Here is a 17,180-nt window from a genome sequence, read left to right as displayed (position 1 = left end):
GTTATAAAGTAACATAAAATACTGTAAGTTGAAAAATGGGAGAATAAGGGACCAATAAGAGTTAGTCTGTAATCAGCCACAATTCAGAAACGGAATCATTAGATGCCTCATCTACATAAGTTTGATTCAGGTAGAACTATACTTACTATCAAATGGATTTGCTCTTAAAACTTCTACCTGGATTGCAATTTAACTTCTACTGCTGACACCCAAAGAATAAAGACTACTGATCTGGATATGTGAAGGTGAGCGAATTATCAAGATTTAAAAAAAAACGAGATGTTTGTAAAACACTTATGCCCCCCTCCCCCCAAATTGGAACTTTTCCAAGTCCAAAAGGGCATAACTCTGTCAAAAATGGTGTGATTGTACTCAAAACAGAACTTTACCAAGATATTTATCTGATAAATCTGTATACCAAATTTCATTTCAATATGTGCAACCTCTGCAAAGAAAATGAAAGGAAACGCAAATAATTAAGTGGAGTTTTCTAAGTCCAAGGGGCATAACGCTGTCAAAAATGGCGCAATCGTACCCAAAACAGAACTTGACCTAGATATTCATCTGATAAATCTGTATGCTAAATTTCATTTCAGTATGTCAAAAGGTTGCGAAGAAAATGAATGGAAACTGCAAATAATTGAAATTTTTCTAAGTCCAAGGGGCATATCTCTGTCAAAAATGGCGCAATTGTACCCAAAACAGAAATTGACCTCGATATTCATGTGATATATCTGTATATCAAATTTCATTTCATTGTGTAAAACGGTTGCGAAGAAAATGAACGGAAACTGCAAATAGTTGAAATTTTTTTAAGTCCAAGGGGCATAACTCTGTCAAAAATGGTGCGATCGTATCCAAAACAGAATATGACCTAGATACTCATGTGATATATCTGTATACCAAATTTCATTTCAGTATGTGCAACGGTAGCGAAGAAAATGAACGGAAACTAAATAGACCGACAGACAGCAGCAAAGCAATATGCTGTCCCTTCTTCGAAGGGGGGCATAATTATAGGCTATATCAAAATTTTCAAAAATTTATACTTCTAATACATGTCAGAATAAAGGACAAGGTATGGTAATGGCCAAATTTGGCCCCTTATTTGATAAAATAGTAAAAGTTTGAAGTTAAGAACTTAAAATGAGGCTTTCTTTAAAACTAGCAATAATTTGGATTCAAAGTTTACATGGAAGCCACTAGAGGGTGCAGAAGTAGGACATTTTCTCGAATTTTCTCAATTATGATAGAATTTCATCATATTTGAGGTACTTTTCTCTTTGGAAAACATAGAGCACAAGCTTGCCTATCTGAGATTTTTACACATAAACTGCATCTGATACTATGAAGCATCTGATATATAAATTTGATAGATGGGCAAGCTTGTGCTCTTTGTTTTCCGAAACAAAATTTGCTGTAAAATCAATGGAAAATTTACACAATATTGAGAAAATTCAAAAATTTACCTATTTTCTGACCTCTCTGTGTGACCTCTGTTTATTTTAGAACTTAAATCCAAAACTCATTTTGAGGCAGGGATGACAACAGGTTTTTATGGATACACTGTTGCATTATTCTAAAAGACACCCAAAATCAGTGGCCAAAAAGAGGTCTTACCCTATCTTGTCCTTTGATCCAGTACCCAAATCACAATGAGTTTCATATATCCGTGCAGCTTTGTGGGAGCTACTAGTTTCAGACACAACATTTAAAACTGTGTATTTGGTTTTCTTTAATATGTGATTTATGTATGGCAGTATAAAAATATATTCAGATATAATTATTTAAAACATTTCACAGAGATAAAAAAATACCTCTTTTACAAATATGGAACAAACATACAGAATATTTTACAGCACAAAAGGTTAAATGAATGACATCTCTGTGTGAATTACTTAGTTACAAAGAAACAAAACTGTCAATCTCTCACACTCACAATGAATTCAGTCACAGGCATTTACAAACTCCAAATACTTATAACAAGAATGATCACACACTGGAAACAGAGACAACAAACAATGTGACAACTGGAAACAGAGACAACAAACAATGTGACAACAAACAACAACACACACTCACTAAAACAGAGATTCTTAGCTTACATTCATGAGAAAATTACCATAGACAAGAAATAATTCACAAAAACTAGAGAAGAGTAACTATTTGAGACACCTCATCTTAACCTTACTACCTTTCATATTTTTTCAAGTCTTTAATATCATCACAATATACATCTAGGCATTCTGTCTAAATCATTAGCACTCTCTAATACAGGGAGGAAGAAATGCTGGACGGGAAGTGTAAAATCAAGTCTATAATGGTGAAAGTCGTTACACACTATTGCAGAATTGGAATCACGTGTCTCCAGTCATGATGGCTATAAATTCATCTTCATTTACTGAAAAAAAAAAGGTTTTTTTAAACATAAAATACAAAATAAGATAATATTCTTGCACGAAAGCTTTAAATTACATTGCTTTTCTATTAAATTTCTTACTTTCACCATCTCCATCCCTGTCAAACTCATCAATCATGGCCCGTAACTCTTCATCTGTCATGTTTTCACCTAACTCCCTGTAAAGGCAACATAAACTGTGTAGACTGCATGTCTTATACCCCCAAAATAACAGCAAGCAAGCACATCTACCCTAAATATCCGTAGGAAACATATAACTAGTACATATGTGAAGAAACTATTTATAATCATGATAACATCAATACTTGTTCCTACCTTTGAACAGCCTAAATCTAAGTTCTGAAAGATGCTTACATAGTTCCTTCCCTTTGAACAGATCTAAGTTATAACACAGTTCCCTCCCTTTGAACAGATCTAAATAAAAACACATTTCCTTTCCTTTGAATAGATGTAAACTATAATACAGACTCCCAGTAAACTCTTACCTGGCTACTCGGCGTAAATTCCTCAGACTAATTTTTCCTGATGTGTCATCATCAAACAGCTTAAAGGCTTTCAGGATTTCCTCTTGTGGGTCTCTCTCCAGCATCATGTCAGTCACTGTAACAAAACAGGTAATACAGTGAATGAACAGATAACACAGTAAAGGAACAAATAACACAGTGAAGAAACAGGGAACACAGTGAAGATACGGGTAACACAGTGAAGAAACAGGTATCACAGTGAAGAAACAGGTAACACAGTGAAGAAACAGGTAACACAGTGAAGAAACAGGTAACACTGTGAAGAAACAGGTAACACAGTGAAGAAACAGGGTTACACAGTGAAAATACAGGTAACACAGTGAAGAAACAGGTTATATTGTGAAGAAACAGGTAACACAGTGAAGATACAGGTTACACAGTGAAGAAACAGGTAACACAGTGAAGACACAGGTAACACAGTGAAGAAACAGGTTACACAGTGAAGATACAGGAAACATTGTGAAGAAACAGGGAACACAGTGAAGATACAGGAAACACAGTGAAGAAACAGGGAACACAGTGAAGAAACAGGTAACATTGTGAAGAAACAGGTAACACAGTGAAGAAACAGGTAACACAGTGAAGAAACAGGTAACACAGTGAAGAAACAGGTATCACAGTGAAGAAACAGGTAACACAGTGAAGAAACAGGGACACAGTGAAGACACAGGTAACACAGTGAAGAAACAGGTTACACTGTGAAGAAACAGGGAACACAGTGAAGATACAGGTATCGCAATGAAGAAACAGGGAACACAGTGAAGAAACAGGTAACACAGTGAAGAAACAGGGAACACAGTAATTGAACAGATAACACAGTAAAGGAACGGGTAACACAGTGAAGAAACAGGGAACACAGTGAAGATACAGGTAACACAGTGAAGAAACAGGTAACACAGTGAAGAAACAGGTAACACAGTGAAGAAACAGGTATCACAGTGAAGAAACAGGGAACACAGTGAAGATACGGGTATCACAGTGAAGAAACAGGGAACACAGTGAAGAAACAGGTAACACAGTGAAGAAACAGGGAATACAGTGAAGATACAGGTATCACAGTGAAGAAACAGGTTACACAGTGAAGATACAGGTATCACAGTGAAGAAACAGGTAACACAGTGAAGAAACAGGGAACACAGTGAAGATACGGGTAACACAGTGAAGAAACAGGTAACACAGTGAAGAAACAGGTATCACAGTGAAGAAACAGGAAACACAGTGAAGAAACAGGGAACACAGTGAAGATACAGGTAACACAGTGAAGAAACAGGGAACACAGTGAAGATATGGGTTACACAGTGAAGAAACAGGTTACACAGTGAAGAAACAGGGAACACAGTGAAGATACAGGTATCGCAATGAAGAAACAGGGAACACAGTGAAGATACAGGTAACACAGTGAAGAAACAGGGAACACAGTGAAGATATGGGTTACACAGTGAAGAAACAGGTTACACAGTGAAGAAACAGGGAACACAGTGAAGATACAGGTAACACAGTGAAGAAACAGGTAACACAGTGAAGAAACAGGGAACACAGTGAAGATATGGGTTACACAGTGAAGAAACAGGTAACACAGTGAAGACACAGGTAACATATTGAAGAAACACAGTAAAGACATAGGGAAAACTGAAGAAACTGAAGAAACAGGGAACACAGTGAAGAAACAGGGAACACAGTGAAGACACAGGGAACATAGTGAAGATACATGTAACACAGTGGAGATACGGGTTACACTGAAGAAACAGGGAACACAGTGAAGATACAGGTAACACAGTGAAGAAACAGGTAACAAAGTGAAGATACGGGTTACACAGTGAAAATACAGGTAACACAGTGAAGATACAGGTTACATTGTGAAGAAACAGGTAACACAGTGATGATACAGGTAACACAGTGAAGAAACAGGTAACACAGTGAAGAAACAGGTAACACAATGAAGAAACAGGTAACACAGTGAAGATACAGGTATCACAGTGAAAATACAGGTAACACAGTGATGATACAGGTAACACAGTGAAGATACAGGTAACACTGTGAAGAAACAGGTTACACTGAAGAAACAGGGAACACAGTGAAGATACAGGTAACACAGTGAAGATACATGTAACACAGTGGAGATACGGGTTACACAGTGAAAATACAGGTAACACAGTGAAGATACAGGTTACACAGTGAAGAAACAGGTAACACAGTGAAGACACAGGTAACACAGTGAAGAAACAGGTTACACAGTGAAGAAACAGGGAACACAGTGAAGATACAGGTATCGCAGTGAAGAAACAGGTAACACAGTGAAGATACAGGTTACACAGTGAAGAAACAGGTTACACAGTGAAGAAACAGGGAACACAGTGAAGATACAGGTATCGCAGTGAAAATACAGGTAACACTGTGAAGAAACAGGTTACACTGAAGAAACAGGGAACACAGTGAAGAAACAGGTTACACAGTGAAGAAACAGGTAACACAATGAAAAAACAGGTAACACAGTGAAGATACAGGTATCACAGTGAAAATACACAGTTAAGAAACAGGTAACACAGTGAAGATACAGGTAACACTGTGAAGAAACAGGTAACACAGTGAAGAAACAGGTACACAGTGAAGAAACAGGGAACACAGTGAAGAACAGGTAACACAGTGAAGGATACATGTAACACAGTGGAGATACGGGTTACACAGTGAAGATACAGGTTACACAGTGAAGAAACAGGGAACACAGTGAAGATACAGGTATCACAGTGAAGAAACAGGGAACACAGTGAAGAAACAGGTAACACAGTGAAGAAACAGGGAATACAGTGAAGACACAGGTATCACAGTGAAGAAACAGGGAATACAGTGAAGAAACAGGTAACACAGTGAAGAAACAGGTTACACAGTGAAGAAACAGGTAACACAGTGAAGAAACAGGGAACACAGTGAAGAAACAGGTAACACAGTGAAGAAACAGGTAACACAGCAAAGAAACAGGGAACATTGTGAAGATACAGGTAACACAGTGAAGAAACAGGTATCACAGTGAAGAAACAGGGAACACAGTGAAGAAACAGGTAACACAGTGAAGACACAGGTAACATAGTGAAGAAACACAGTAAAGACCTGGGAACTCAGTGAAGAAACAGGGAAAACAGTGAAGAAACAGGTAACACAGTGAAGAAACAGGGAACACAGTGAAGATACAGGTAACACAGTGAAGAAACAGGTATCACAGTGAAGAAACAGGTAACACAGTGAATGAACAGATAACACAGTAAAGGAACGGGTAACACAGTGAAGAAACAGGGAACACAGTGAAGAAACAGGGGACAAAGTGAAGAAACAGGTAACAAAGTGAAGAAACAGGTAACACAGTGAAGACACAGGTAAAACAGTGAAGAAACAGGGAACACGGTGAAGAAACAGGTAACACAGTGAAGACACAGGTAACATAGTGAAAAAACACAGTAAAGACCTGGGAACTCAGTGAAGAAACAGGGAAAACAGTGAAGAAACAAGTACAGGTATCACAGAGAAGAATCAATGAACACAGTTACAAGACATACTTGACAAATAAGTTCTATAAGGCCAGGTAAAATTAATCTTTAACAGGGATACTGAATTTGAAAAAAACAGGGGCGGGAATACAGTGAAGACGGATTTTATTTTTTATTTTCAATAATTGTTAAATTGTAACACAGTATCAACAAAACATGGAATCTTCGCACACATTTTTTTCATTATGTTAATGCCAATATGAATATATTTTATTTTTTTTATATTCTTTTAAATATTTAAAAAAAAAATTCTTGCTTAAATTATTAGATATTTATTGTTAATAAACAAATGATCAAGTACACATATACGGTACATGCAAAACAAAATGAGGTGGGGTTCTGATACCAATAAATTGTGTATGCATGACTTCTCATCGGCCTTTCCCTAAATACCCTTGAGTTTTTACCTTCAAATCCCTCTGTTTTCTGTAAAATATCACAGTGAAGAAACACCTTCCTCAAAAATTGGATCGTTCACAGTGAAGAAACTTGTAACATGTTTGACAATAACATAGGTCACATTTACAAAATCACAGTGAAATATTCACATAGAATATCCTAACACAGAAGAAAACCTAGGCCTGAACAGTTTTACGATTTAACATTTTCTTAGCACTAAACATTCTCTAAAGTCTGCCTAGATGTTTTATTTTTTTTTCAAATCAAAATCACACACAGTTGGAGATCGTTAAAACTTGATCAGGTGTCATTTTCCATGTCTATTTTTATACTTAGTTTTAAAAAATCTTTAAAAACTTGCTCATGCCAGTGATGGTATCTAGATGTGTTTATGCTATTATTTTTTTCTCTGCCCTCTCTATACTGACAAATAATCTTTTCCTGACATATTTAAACTGCTTTTATTGCCGATTTTTCTCCATTCTTCACATGGCTCTTTTGCTATAAATAGCGACACGCAACTTTTAATACAGACGGGAGATAACTCTTAAACTTCACCCAAATTCTTACTGAATAAAAATACATGAAAATGCCTTTATTAACACTCAAAAATCAAGATACAAAAAACATGTAACACAGTGAAGAAACAGGGAACACAGTGAAGAGGGGTGCGGGTGAAGATACGGTAACATTGTGATGTGAAGAAACAGGTAACACAGTGAAGAAACAGGTAACAGATTAATTTTATCTGGCCTAACGTGTTGACAACAAAGATATGAGACATGCTGACAAATTAGATCTAAGTTCTGAGACATGCTGATAACTAAGTTCTGAGACATGCTGACAACTAAGTTCTGAGACATGCTGATAACTAAGTTCTGAGGCATGCTGACAACTAAGTTCTGAGACATGCTGACAACTAAGTTCTGAGACATGCTGACAACTAAGTACTGAGACATGCTGACAACTAAGTTCTGAGACATGCTGATAACTAAGTTCTGAGACATGCTGACAACTAAGACATGCTGATAACTAAGTTCTGAGACATGCTGACAACTAAGTTCTGAGACATGCTGACAACTAAGTACTGAGACATGCTGACAACTAAGTTCTGAGACATGCTGACAACTAAGTACTGAGACATGCTGACAAATTAGATCTAAGTTCTGAGACATGCTGATAACTAAGTTCTGAGACATGCTAACAACTACTGTAAGTTCTGAGACATGCTGATAACTAAGTTCTGAGACATCTGACAACTAAGTTCTGAGATATGCTGACAACTAAGTTCTGAGACATGCTGATAACTACGTTCTGAGACATGCTGACAACTAAGTTCTGAGACATGCTTATAAGTAAGTTCTGAGACATGCTGATAACTACGTTCTGAGACATGCTGATAACTAAGTTCTGAGACATGCTGATAACTAAGTTCAGAAACATGCTGACAAATAATTTAGCTGAACATTTAATTTTCTGAATAATGCTGAAAGGGCTACTTTAACATGCTGAGTTAAGTTGTCATTGAGACATGCTGATAACCATTCTACCCTTAAATCCAGTCCTTCTCATACAAGTGGCCCGAACACCATAACTGTGACCACTAGAAAGGTTTTCTTTTCCATTATCAATTCTGTACCTCCTTAGATGTGAATATTTAAATGTCCAAGTAAACAGTCAACTGTAAAAGTCAGTGCTTCTCGTAAAAGTCCATCAGTAGACATCAGGGTTCAAATAAAAATGTTTTTACACTGTAATTAGTGATAAACAGAAGATACCATTTTAGCAGGCACAAATTTAGAGATTTCTAGTAGGAAATTGGTATATAATTTTAGCCAGAAGTAATTTCAGCAATTTGTAATGCATTAAAAGATAATAGTCACCTTAAATGTAGGAATAAATTGTTAGCCATCTCATCATCCTTGCTAAAATTGCCAAAATTAAATCCTTACTAAATTTTTTTTTGTATGGTAATAAATAAATAGCCTCTGTAGGCAGCAGTGAGTAAACTCTAATGAATGATGATGCTTACTCATCACGACTGAAACTGAGGTTCGGACAAGTAAATGTCTTGGTCACTTGTTTAAATGGACAAGTAGGAAAAAAGGTTAATGTAGAGCCCTGCTCATGATGGTACCATCTTCAAAATATCAATATAAAATAAACCACTTACTGACTTCATTGAAGTCTTCAAATGAAATTTTTCCTGTTCCTTCTCTGTCATAGTCTCTGAGAATTTTTAAAACATCTGCTTTCTTAACATCGAAGCCTAGAGCCCTCATGGCTACCTGTGTGATAAGATAAAAAACAATCAGCTTTACCTGTAGTAATGTTAGTATGATTTATTTATTAAACATAAAAGCAATTAATTGTAGCATACAAATCACAGAATTTTACCTAGACTGAATAAACATAATAATTTAAATAATTATAACATTACTTTTTTACTTTTGAAATTTAGATCACCATACCAGTATAACTGTAATGTATTAGACTATTATCATCAAATTACAAAGTTTTCATGCACCCCACCTCCATCCTAACGGTAGCATTGAGATGGACACCAACTAGTAAGGGAAAAAGAGACTTGGAAAAGATTGGTGGACAAAAAAATTAAAAGAAAAGAACTGGTTAGAGACAGGTCCAGAGATGGACACAAGACAGACACCAGCATGGGAGTCTCTGATGACAGCCTTATGTACTGACCAGTAAAGAGGACTAATTAAGTAAGTGCAAAGTTTTCATCACTACAGACCTTGAGCTCGTGATAATCTATAGCTCGGTCTTTGTCCGTATCAAACAAATCAAACGCCTCTTTTATCTCCTGCTTCTGTTCATCAGCTAATTCTCTCTTCTTCTTTTTCTTGCTTTTATCCAAAGCAAACTCGGCTCTACAAAAGAGACATGTTTACGGTCATTACTGGTATTCATTCATTGGGTAAAAAACATTCATATTGAAAATGCCAGAGGTGCATGTTTTTAGGAAGATATTGAGAAACTGCACATGGAAAATCGACCATCAATGTTTGTTGTGCAAGAAAATTCACCAATGCCTGAGTAAATGAGCTTTTGCTTTATGGAATATAATTTTAAAAAAGTCCACCATTTGGTCAGTAAAATTTGTATCCGATATGGGAGATTGTCCACCAAAGGGGGGGGGGGGGGGGATAAATGACCATTTCAAGGGGTGTGCTCAATCTGTTTAATTGAAATCAGACTAGATCTAAAACTGTAGAAGTAGCATTTTGAAAGTATTTCACAGAAATTTCTATTTTTAGGAACCATGGCAACACCATTCTTCGAAATCAAAAGAATTGTGTATCTTAATGTTATTGTAGTTTGCTTGTTAGTCCGAAAAATCTGACGTTTTTCTGGCTTTTTTACGATTTTGATATTTTACATGCCAGGAAAACGTCAGAACAGGCGCCATTACGAAAACTGGGAAATCGCCGCCTCCAACCGGAGGCGGCATTCAGAGGTTGGTTTTCAATACTTGAAACTGGCAGATATATTGGACTTGAAAGAGATAAAAGAATATGTGAAAAATGTAATTTGAATGTAGTGGAAAATGAAATACATTTTACCATAGACTGTCCTTTTTACAAAGAAAGAAGAATCAAACTTCTAAATGAAGCACAGAAATATAATAAAAATTTTTATAGCTTAGATAGTTCTCAAAAATATTTTTGGATCATTACATGTGAAAATATGAATGTCTGTTTAATCATTTAATATAACATTTTAAAGCACAACAACAATATGATATGTATGTATTTTTATTTTTAACACAAATTACTGAATTTTTTTGTTTATCTACTTATTGATTGCCTTTGTCTACACATGTACCTTTCATGCCTCTCTGGGGGCCCTTAATTGGAAATAAAATATTGTCTATTGTCTATTGTAAACCGAATTAAATGCTGAATTCACATTTTATCAATAGTACAACACCTTTAGTACTCACCAACATCGTTTTTATGTTTCGTTTATGAAATAATATAATCCGAAGAACACATTTTATCTGACTGTCAAGAATTGTTTTCATTTCCTGCATTTTAAAATCATGCAAGTTCTGAATCGGAATGTGGAGTGGTAATTTCTTTTTCATCGATATTGGTGAGTTCTAGGAGCATTGTGTCATTGATAAAAATCTAATAGAAAATCAACTGTATCTCCCAGTTTTCGTAATGGCACCGGTTCTGACGTTTTCCTGGCATGTAAAATATCAAAATCGTAAAAAAGCCAGAAAAACGTCAGATTTTTCGGACTATTTGCATGTGTGCAAAGTTATATTGAATTCAGATCAAAACTGTAGGAGAAGTAGCATTTTAAAAAATAATTGTTTACAGACAGACAAACAGACGACGAGCACTTTCCTATCTCATAGGCTTTTCTGGTCTTTGACAAGTAGAGCTAAAAATCTATTTAAAAGCTCTGCAATGTTCATGTTATTTGTTACACTTTGTACATAGTGTCAACTAAAAGTAAAATGTATTTGTTCAAATTGTTGCAACTCCATGTGCCATGCACAATAAGCTCTCGCCAGAGAAACGAAGTTTGTTGACAGGACAACCTTCACACAAAAGGAAATCGAACGAAATCAAGAGTATTGACTCACTTACCGAAGAGCTAGACTCATTTCTAAAATCTGCAAATGGAAACTTTTCTCACAAGAAAGACTATCTTCGAGTAGAAACTTGTTTCTTTTGAAAAGCCGCTTTCGGTATATAGTATTAGTTTCGTAAACACAAGGAAAGTTGATTTTTATTCATTTTTAAGGGTCACCCAATAAAGTTTCCTACAAAAATATTAGTTTAAAAGCACCAAACTAAGGTGGGAAAAAATAAAGTAATAGTTACAAGCAAATTCGAAACTAAATTTTAGCTCTCAATAATAACAACAATGTCGACCTCCAGTGCGGGTAATTTGTTTTTGTTTATCAAAATGAAATGCTTATATTTCATAATTTCAGGAAGTTTGATATGGAAAATTCGGGCTGTTTTTTCAATTATACAGAAAATTCACTTGTTTCACCCGTTTCAAAGTTTTATTTTCTTTCAGAAGCTTAATATATCGATAATATTGATCAAAAGGTTGGTTTCTTTTTTTATGTAGACGGAGATGACGATCTTTTAAGTTTTGAGAAGTTAGACCGATCTTCACCAGATCTCTGGCCAGAGAAAAGTAATGAGAGAGAGAGAGAGAGAGAGATTGTTGATTTAGGCTTTTTGGAAGCATTTCTATCATTGAAGATTTGTTGAATAAAGCTGAGCACAATTTGTAATCTTTGTCCTTTTGAGCTTTTCAGTGTCATTCGTCAGCCTCAGCTAAGTTCAGAGTTTAATGTATAACTATTCTATTTCACCGAGTGTACCTTATCAAGCCTTTCTTTCATTTTCATTATGAATGACTTAATTAGTTGCGAAAAAATGCACCTATGCCTCTGCCATGTCAGGAAAAATAATTATCAAAGATATTCAATATGATCAATTAAGTACATATTACAAAAGGAAAAAAAAGACAAATGCATATTCAATGAAATAAACCTTAAAAAAGACAATGTAAGATAGCAGTGACCAGGCAAAAGCAGTCTTATATAATGATAAAAAAGGTTTATATACCCCTGTTGGCTGTGCTGATAAAGGAGTTAGTGAAACTAATATGTCTGTGTCTGTTTACAAATTGTGTTCAGTTTTAAGGATTTTAAAGTGAAGTACATGTAGCTCTAAATATGTATAAAAACATAAAATAAATATTTCATATCTTCAGATAGTTTTTACTTTGTTGATATTATATGTTTCATATTTAACTTTTGTAGTCCCAGGTGTATCAGAATTTGCTTCTCTGAAGAGTGTGAGTATCCAATAGGCATTGTTTCACATTAATGGTAAATGTATATGCATACAATCTTTATATTGAGTTGTCAACTGACCTTTTTAGCCACTCTCTAGACCGGGGACATCCCCCAAATGGATGGCAGAGCTGGAGAATGAAGATATTGGACTTCTTCAAGGTATCCTGGAGCAGTGTACTTACATAGTTTTTAGCTCACCTGAGCCGAAGGCTCAAGTGAACTTTTCTGATCAAAATTTGTCCATTGTCTGTCGTCGTTGTAAACTTTTCACATTTTCATCTTCTTCTCAAGAACCACTGGGCCAATTTCAACCAAACTTGCCACAAAGCATTCTTGGGTGAATGGGATTCATGTTTGTTCAAATGAAGGGCCAAGCCCTCTTTCAAAAGGAGATAATTATGAATTAATGAAAAATTAGTGGCATCTTTTAAAAATCTTCTTCTCCAGAACCATTGGGCCAGGAAAGATGAAACTCATGTGGAAGCATCCTAAGGTAGTGTAGATTCAAGTTTGTTCAAATCATGACCCCTGGGGAAGGGCGGGACCACAATGGCCGATCAAAGTTTTACATGGGAATATAAAGGGAAAATCTTTTAAAAATCCTCTTCTCCAGGACCATTGGGCCAGGAAAGATGAAACTCGTGGAAGAATCCTCAGGTAGTGTAGATTCAAGTTTGTTCAAATCATGACCCCTGGGGGTAGGGCGGGGCTACAATGGCCGATCAAAGTTTTACTTAGGAATATATAGGAAAAATACTTAAAAATCTTTTTCTCCAGAACCATTGGGCCAGGAAAGATGAAACTCATGCTGAATCATCCTCAGGTAGTGTAGATTCAAGTTTGTTCAAATCATGAACCCCGGGGGTAGGGTGGGACCACAATGGGCGATCAAAGTTTTACATAGGAATATATAGGTAGCAACCCAAGCTGATTTTTTATGTTGGGAAATTGTACACAAATTCTATGTCATTGAAAAGAGGTTATTAATAGGGAAATCTTTAAAAATTTTCTTCTCAAGTACTGCAAAGCCATGATTAGTGATATTCATCCTCAGGTAGTGTAGATACTAGTTTGTTCAAATCATAACCTCCAGGGATAGGGTGGGGCCACACTGGGGGTAGGGAGTGAAACAATGGGGAGTCAAATTCAAATTATTACAACATGTACAAAGTAATATATACAAACAAAATGATAAAATAAAATCTTTAAAAATCTTTTTCTCAAGAACTTTCTCAAGAAGTTATATGCAGTATTGATATGAAGGATTCTCAAGTAGTATTAGAATTCAAGCCCCCTCCCCACACCCCCTCAGTAAACTTTTCAATTCGGATCTGATTAATGCTTTTTCCTAGCTCAGGTGAGCGATGTGGCCCCTGGGCCTCTTGTTACAATCTTTTCTTGAAATGCATGATAAATTTCACACAAATAACTTTATTTCTTACAGAGTTTGGAAGTCTAACAACATCCCAGTTAATGGAGAAAATTAAGGGTTTACAGAATCTGGCTTATCAGCTAGGACTTGATGAAGGTAATTTAAGTTAATGAAAAGTTTCTTCTGACAATATTTTGATTAATTACAAGAAATTTGAATTGCACATGCATGGGTTAAAGAAAATTTGAATCAATATTGACCAAACGTTATATTAAAGTAGAAGGAAGTAATCTTATGAAGTGTTTAAAGAAAAAGCAATATACATTAATTGCCTGGGTTCAAGGTCAACATGGGTTTTTGTAAGACCCTAGTGTCCCATGAATCAAACTATTTGCCTGAGGCTTTTAGGCCAAAGTTCAGTTCAAGGGTTCAGGAAAACAGATTTAGCTCAAGAACTTTAGTCAATAAATGTTTTGCTGACCTTTTACTATATATTTTGACATTTCTAAGACTTGCACTGCAGAATTAACTCTGTCAGTTTTTGTTTTATGCTGATCATGAATATCAACAAATGCAAATAAGATTCTACAATGTGACATAAAAGATTCAAATATCTTATTGATATGTCTAGTGTTTTATTTGATGGGCTGAGTATCTCATTAATAGGTCCAGTTTCTCATTGAAAGGTCCAGTATCTGATTGTTTGGGCCATTATCTCATTGATAGGTCCAGTATCTCATTGTTAGGTCCATTATTCATTGAAAGGTCAGGTATCTCATTGATAGGTCCAATATCTCATTGATATTCAGTATCTCATTGATAGGTCAAGTTTCTCATAGGATAGGTCCACTATGTCATTGATAGGTCCAGTTTCTCATTGATAGATTCAGTATTTTACTGATAGGTCCAATATCTCATTGTTAGGTCCAGTTTCTCATTTATAGGTCCAGTATCTCAGGGATATTTCAAATATCTCATTGATAAGTAGAGTATCTCATGGATATTTCAAATATCTCATTGAAAGGAAGAGTATATCATTGATTGATCTAGTGTCTCATTGATAGGTCCAGTATCTCATTGGTAGCTCCAGTTTCTCATAGATATTCAGAGTATCTCATTGATAGGTCCAATACCTTGGAAAGGTCCAGTATTCCAGTTTCTCATCGATAGATCCAGTATCTCATTGCTAGGTATCGATAAGTTCAGTATCTCATTGATATATTCAGTTTCTCATTGATAGGTAGAGTATCTCAATGATAAATTCAGTATCTCATTGATAGGCTCAGTATCTCATTGATAGGTCGAATTTCTCATAAGATACGTCCAATATCTCATTGATAGGTCTGTTTTTTTATTGATAGGTCCAGTTTCTCATCGATAGGTCCATTATTGCATTTGATAGGTCTAGTATCTCATTAGGAGGTCCCATATCTCACTGATGGGTTCAATATCTCATTAATAAGTCCATTATCTCATTAATAGGTCCAGTATCTCATTTAGCAGTCTAACATCAATATTTTTGGTCTGCTAAATAAAACATTGAAAAACGTCAGACTTTCTTTAGTAGCACAATTCTTTGTTAAGCTTGGACTTTCAGTAGGAAGTGACTTTCTCGACACTACGTAAGTAACGTCTCTCAATTGGTGAATAGATTGGTCATTGGTTAAGAAATTAATAACATCAGCAATTTTTAATTGTTTTTGACAATGATGAGACGATTTAAGCCCCACCTCTCTGCCGTATGAAACACTATCATTGGATCATTGATACACTCATTGACATTCACCGGAATTTATATTTCAACAGTGAAGAAAGGCTGTGAAAATTTCAGATGCTAATTTGGTAATGTCTAGAATACCACGCCTTACTGAAAGTCCAAGGTTAACAGAGAATTGTACTAAATATGTATTTACGAAACATTTTCAAAGGTTTTACTAGTATATACCCCAGTAAATGTCAAATTAATTTCAAGTGTTACTGTACCTGAAACAGTATTACATAAGTGTTTTATGTCAATTCATATACATAAAGTTTTTTAATATCTTAAATGAGTACTTTTTTATTTTCAGCTAGAGAGATGACTAGAGGAAAATTCTTGAATATTTTGCAAAAGAAGTTTTAAAGTTATTTGCAGTAGAGATTCTTCTTGGGGAAAAAGACAAATTTTATTAAGTAATCAGATATTATTTATCAGAAACCATAAACTTTTTATGTGCAATATCTTGATAGAATAAAATTTTTAATTTGAAGTGCCTTTAATTCTCATTTGTAGTTTTGAGAGACTCACTATAACCCACTTAGCACTTGATTCAGCATGCTCAATACGGCATTTATGTAAAGTGATGAAATACTTGTATTTGTTAATCCCTTTTATGGTACAAAGTAAGGCCTTTTAAAGTCTTTAGATCACCACGATCAGGTGACCTATTTTCTCTTTTTGTCTGTTATTGTGTGTAAACATATGAACATTTTCAGCTTCTTCTCAAGAACAGCCGAACCATTTTAATGAAATTTTAGCATAAGATCTTTGGAGTAAATGGAACAAAACTTATGAATTTCATTCATGATCCCCCCCTTTGGCCTGAGGGATGGGGCTTAACTATCAAAATTAATGCAATTTTTAAAAATTTGCTCCTAGACATCAAGCAGTCAAACTGTTGGTACGATTGCAATAAGCATTGAGCCCTCTACCAAATTTGTTTCATTCATGGCCCCAGGGTCAGGGATTCTTGTGTTAGGGCTTACCTCTACTGATTATTTAGTGAAAAACTGAAAATGCATGCATTTATGATTATTAGTCTTTTAAAAATATTCTCCCTTATATTTTGAATATACACGTGTACACATGTACAAACAAATTGCATGATTAATACAAAGAACAGCTTCCTACAGAAAGAATGCATTTTCAAAATTTGGCTTAAATCTATAGAGCCCACCTCATTCCAAAACTCCTGATCCTAAGGCCACAAATCTGAGAGAAAACCCTTGCTTTTTCGCCAAAATTCTAAATAGAAACAGCGCTAAATGTCATATATTTACAGTATTGTTGTGCAATACATATTATATTAAATTA

At 35.3% G+C, this 17,180-nt stretch overlaps 2 protein-coding genes across 2 annotated transcripts; one reads left to right on the top strand and one right to left on the bottom strand.

Annotated features, from left to right (window-relative positions):
- Nucleotides 1–1,722: 1,722 nt before the first annotated feature.
- On the bottom strand, nt 1,723–11,597 carry LOC134258374 (centrin-3). Its single transcript, XM_062740899.1, has 6 exons — nt 11,504–11,597; nt 9,637–9,772; nt 9,055–9,169; nt 2,905–3,019; nt 2,501–2,577; nt 1,723–2,401 (listed from the first exon to the last, which is right to left on the bottom strand). Exons 1-6 carry the CDS (start codon nt 11,518–11,520, stop codon nt 2,358–2,360), a joined length of 504 nt encoding a protein of 167 aa, XP_062596883.1. The 5' UTR covers nt 11,521–11,597; the 3' UTR covers nt 1,723–2,357.
- Nucleotides 11,598–11,730: 133 nt separating this feature from the next.
- Nucleotides 11,731–16,356, top strand: LOC134258404 (protein lin-52 homolog). Its single transcript, XM_062740941.1, has 6 exons — nt 11,731–11,802; nt 11,997–12,065; nt 12,700–12,734; nt 12,822–12,894; nt 14,180–14,263; nt 16,177–16,356. Exons 1-6 carry the CDS (start codon nt 11,784–11,786, stop codon nt 16,227–16,229), a joined length of 333 nt encoding a protein of 110 aa, XP_062596925.1. The 5' UTR covers nt 11,731–11,783; the 3' UTR covers nt 16,230–16,356.
- The last annotated feature ends 824 nt before the right edge of the window (nt 16,357–17,180 follow it).

The sequence above is a fragment of the Saccostrea cucullata genome, unplaced genomic scaffold, assembly GCF_032062105.1.
Source record: "Saccostrea cucullata isolate Sc308-1 unplaced genomic scaffold, CSIRO_AGI_Scuc_v1 ctg4, whole genome shotgun sequence".
In the NCBI taxonomy this organism is placed as follows: Eukaryota; Metazoa; Mollusca; class Bivalvia; order Ostreida; family Ostreidae; genus Saccostrea; species Saccostrea cuccullata.
Note: the sequence above shows the minus strand (reverse complement) of the source record. Positions and strands in the feature narration are given on the sequence as shown.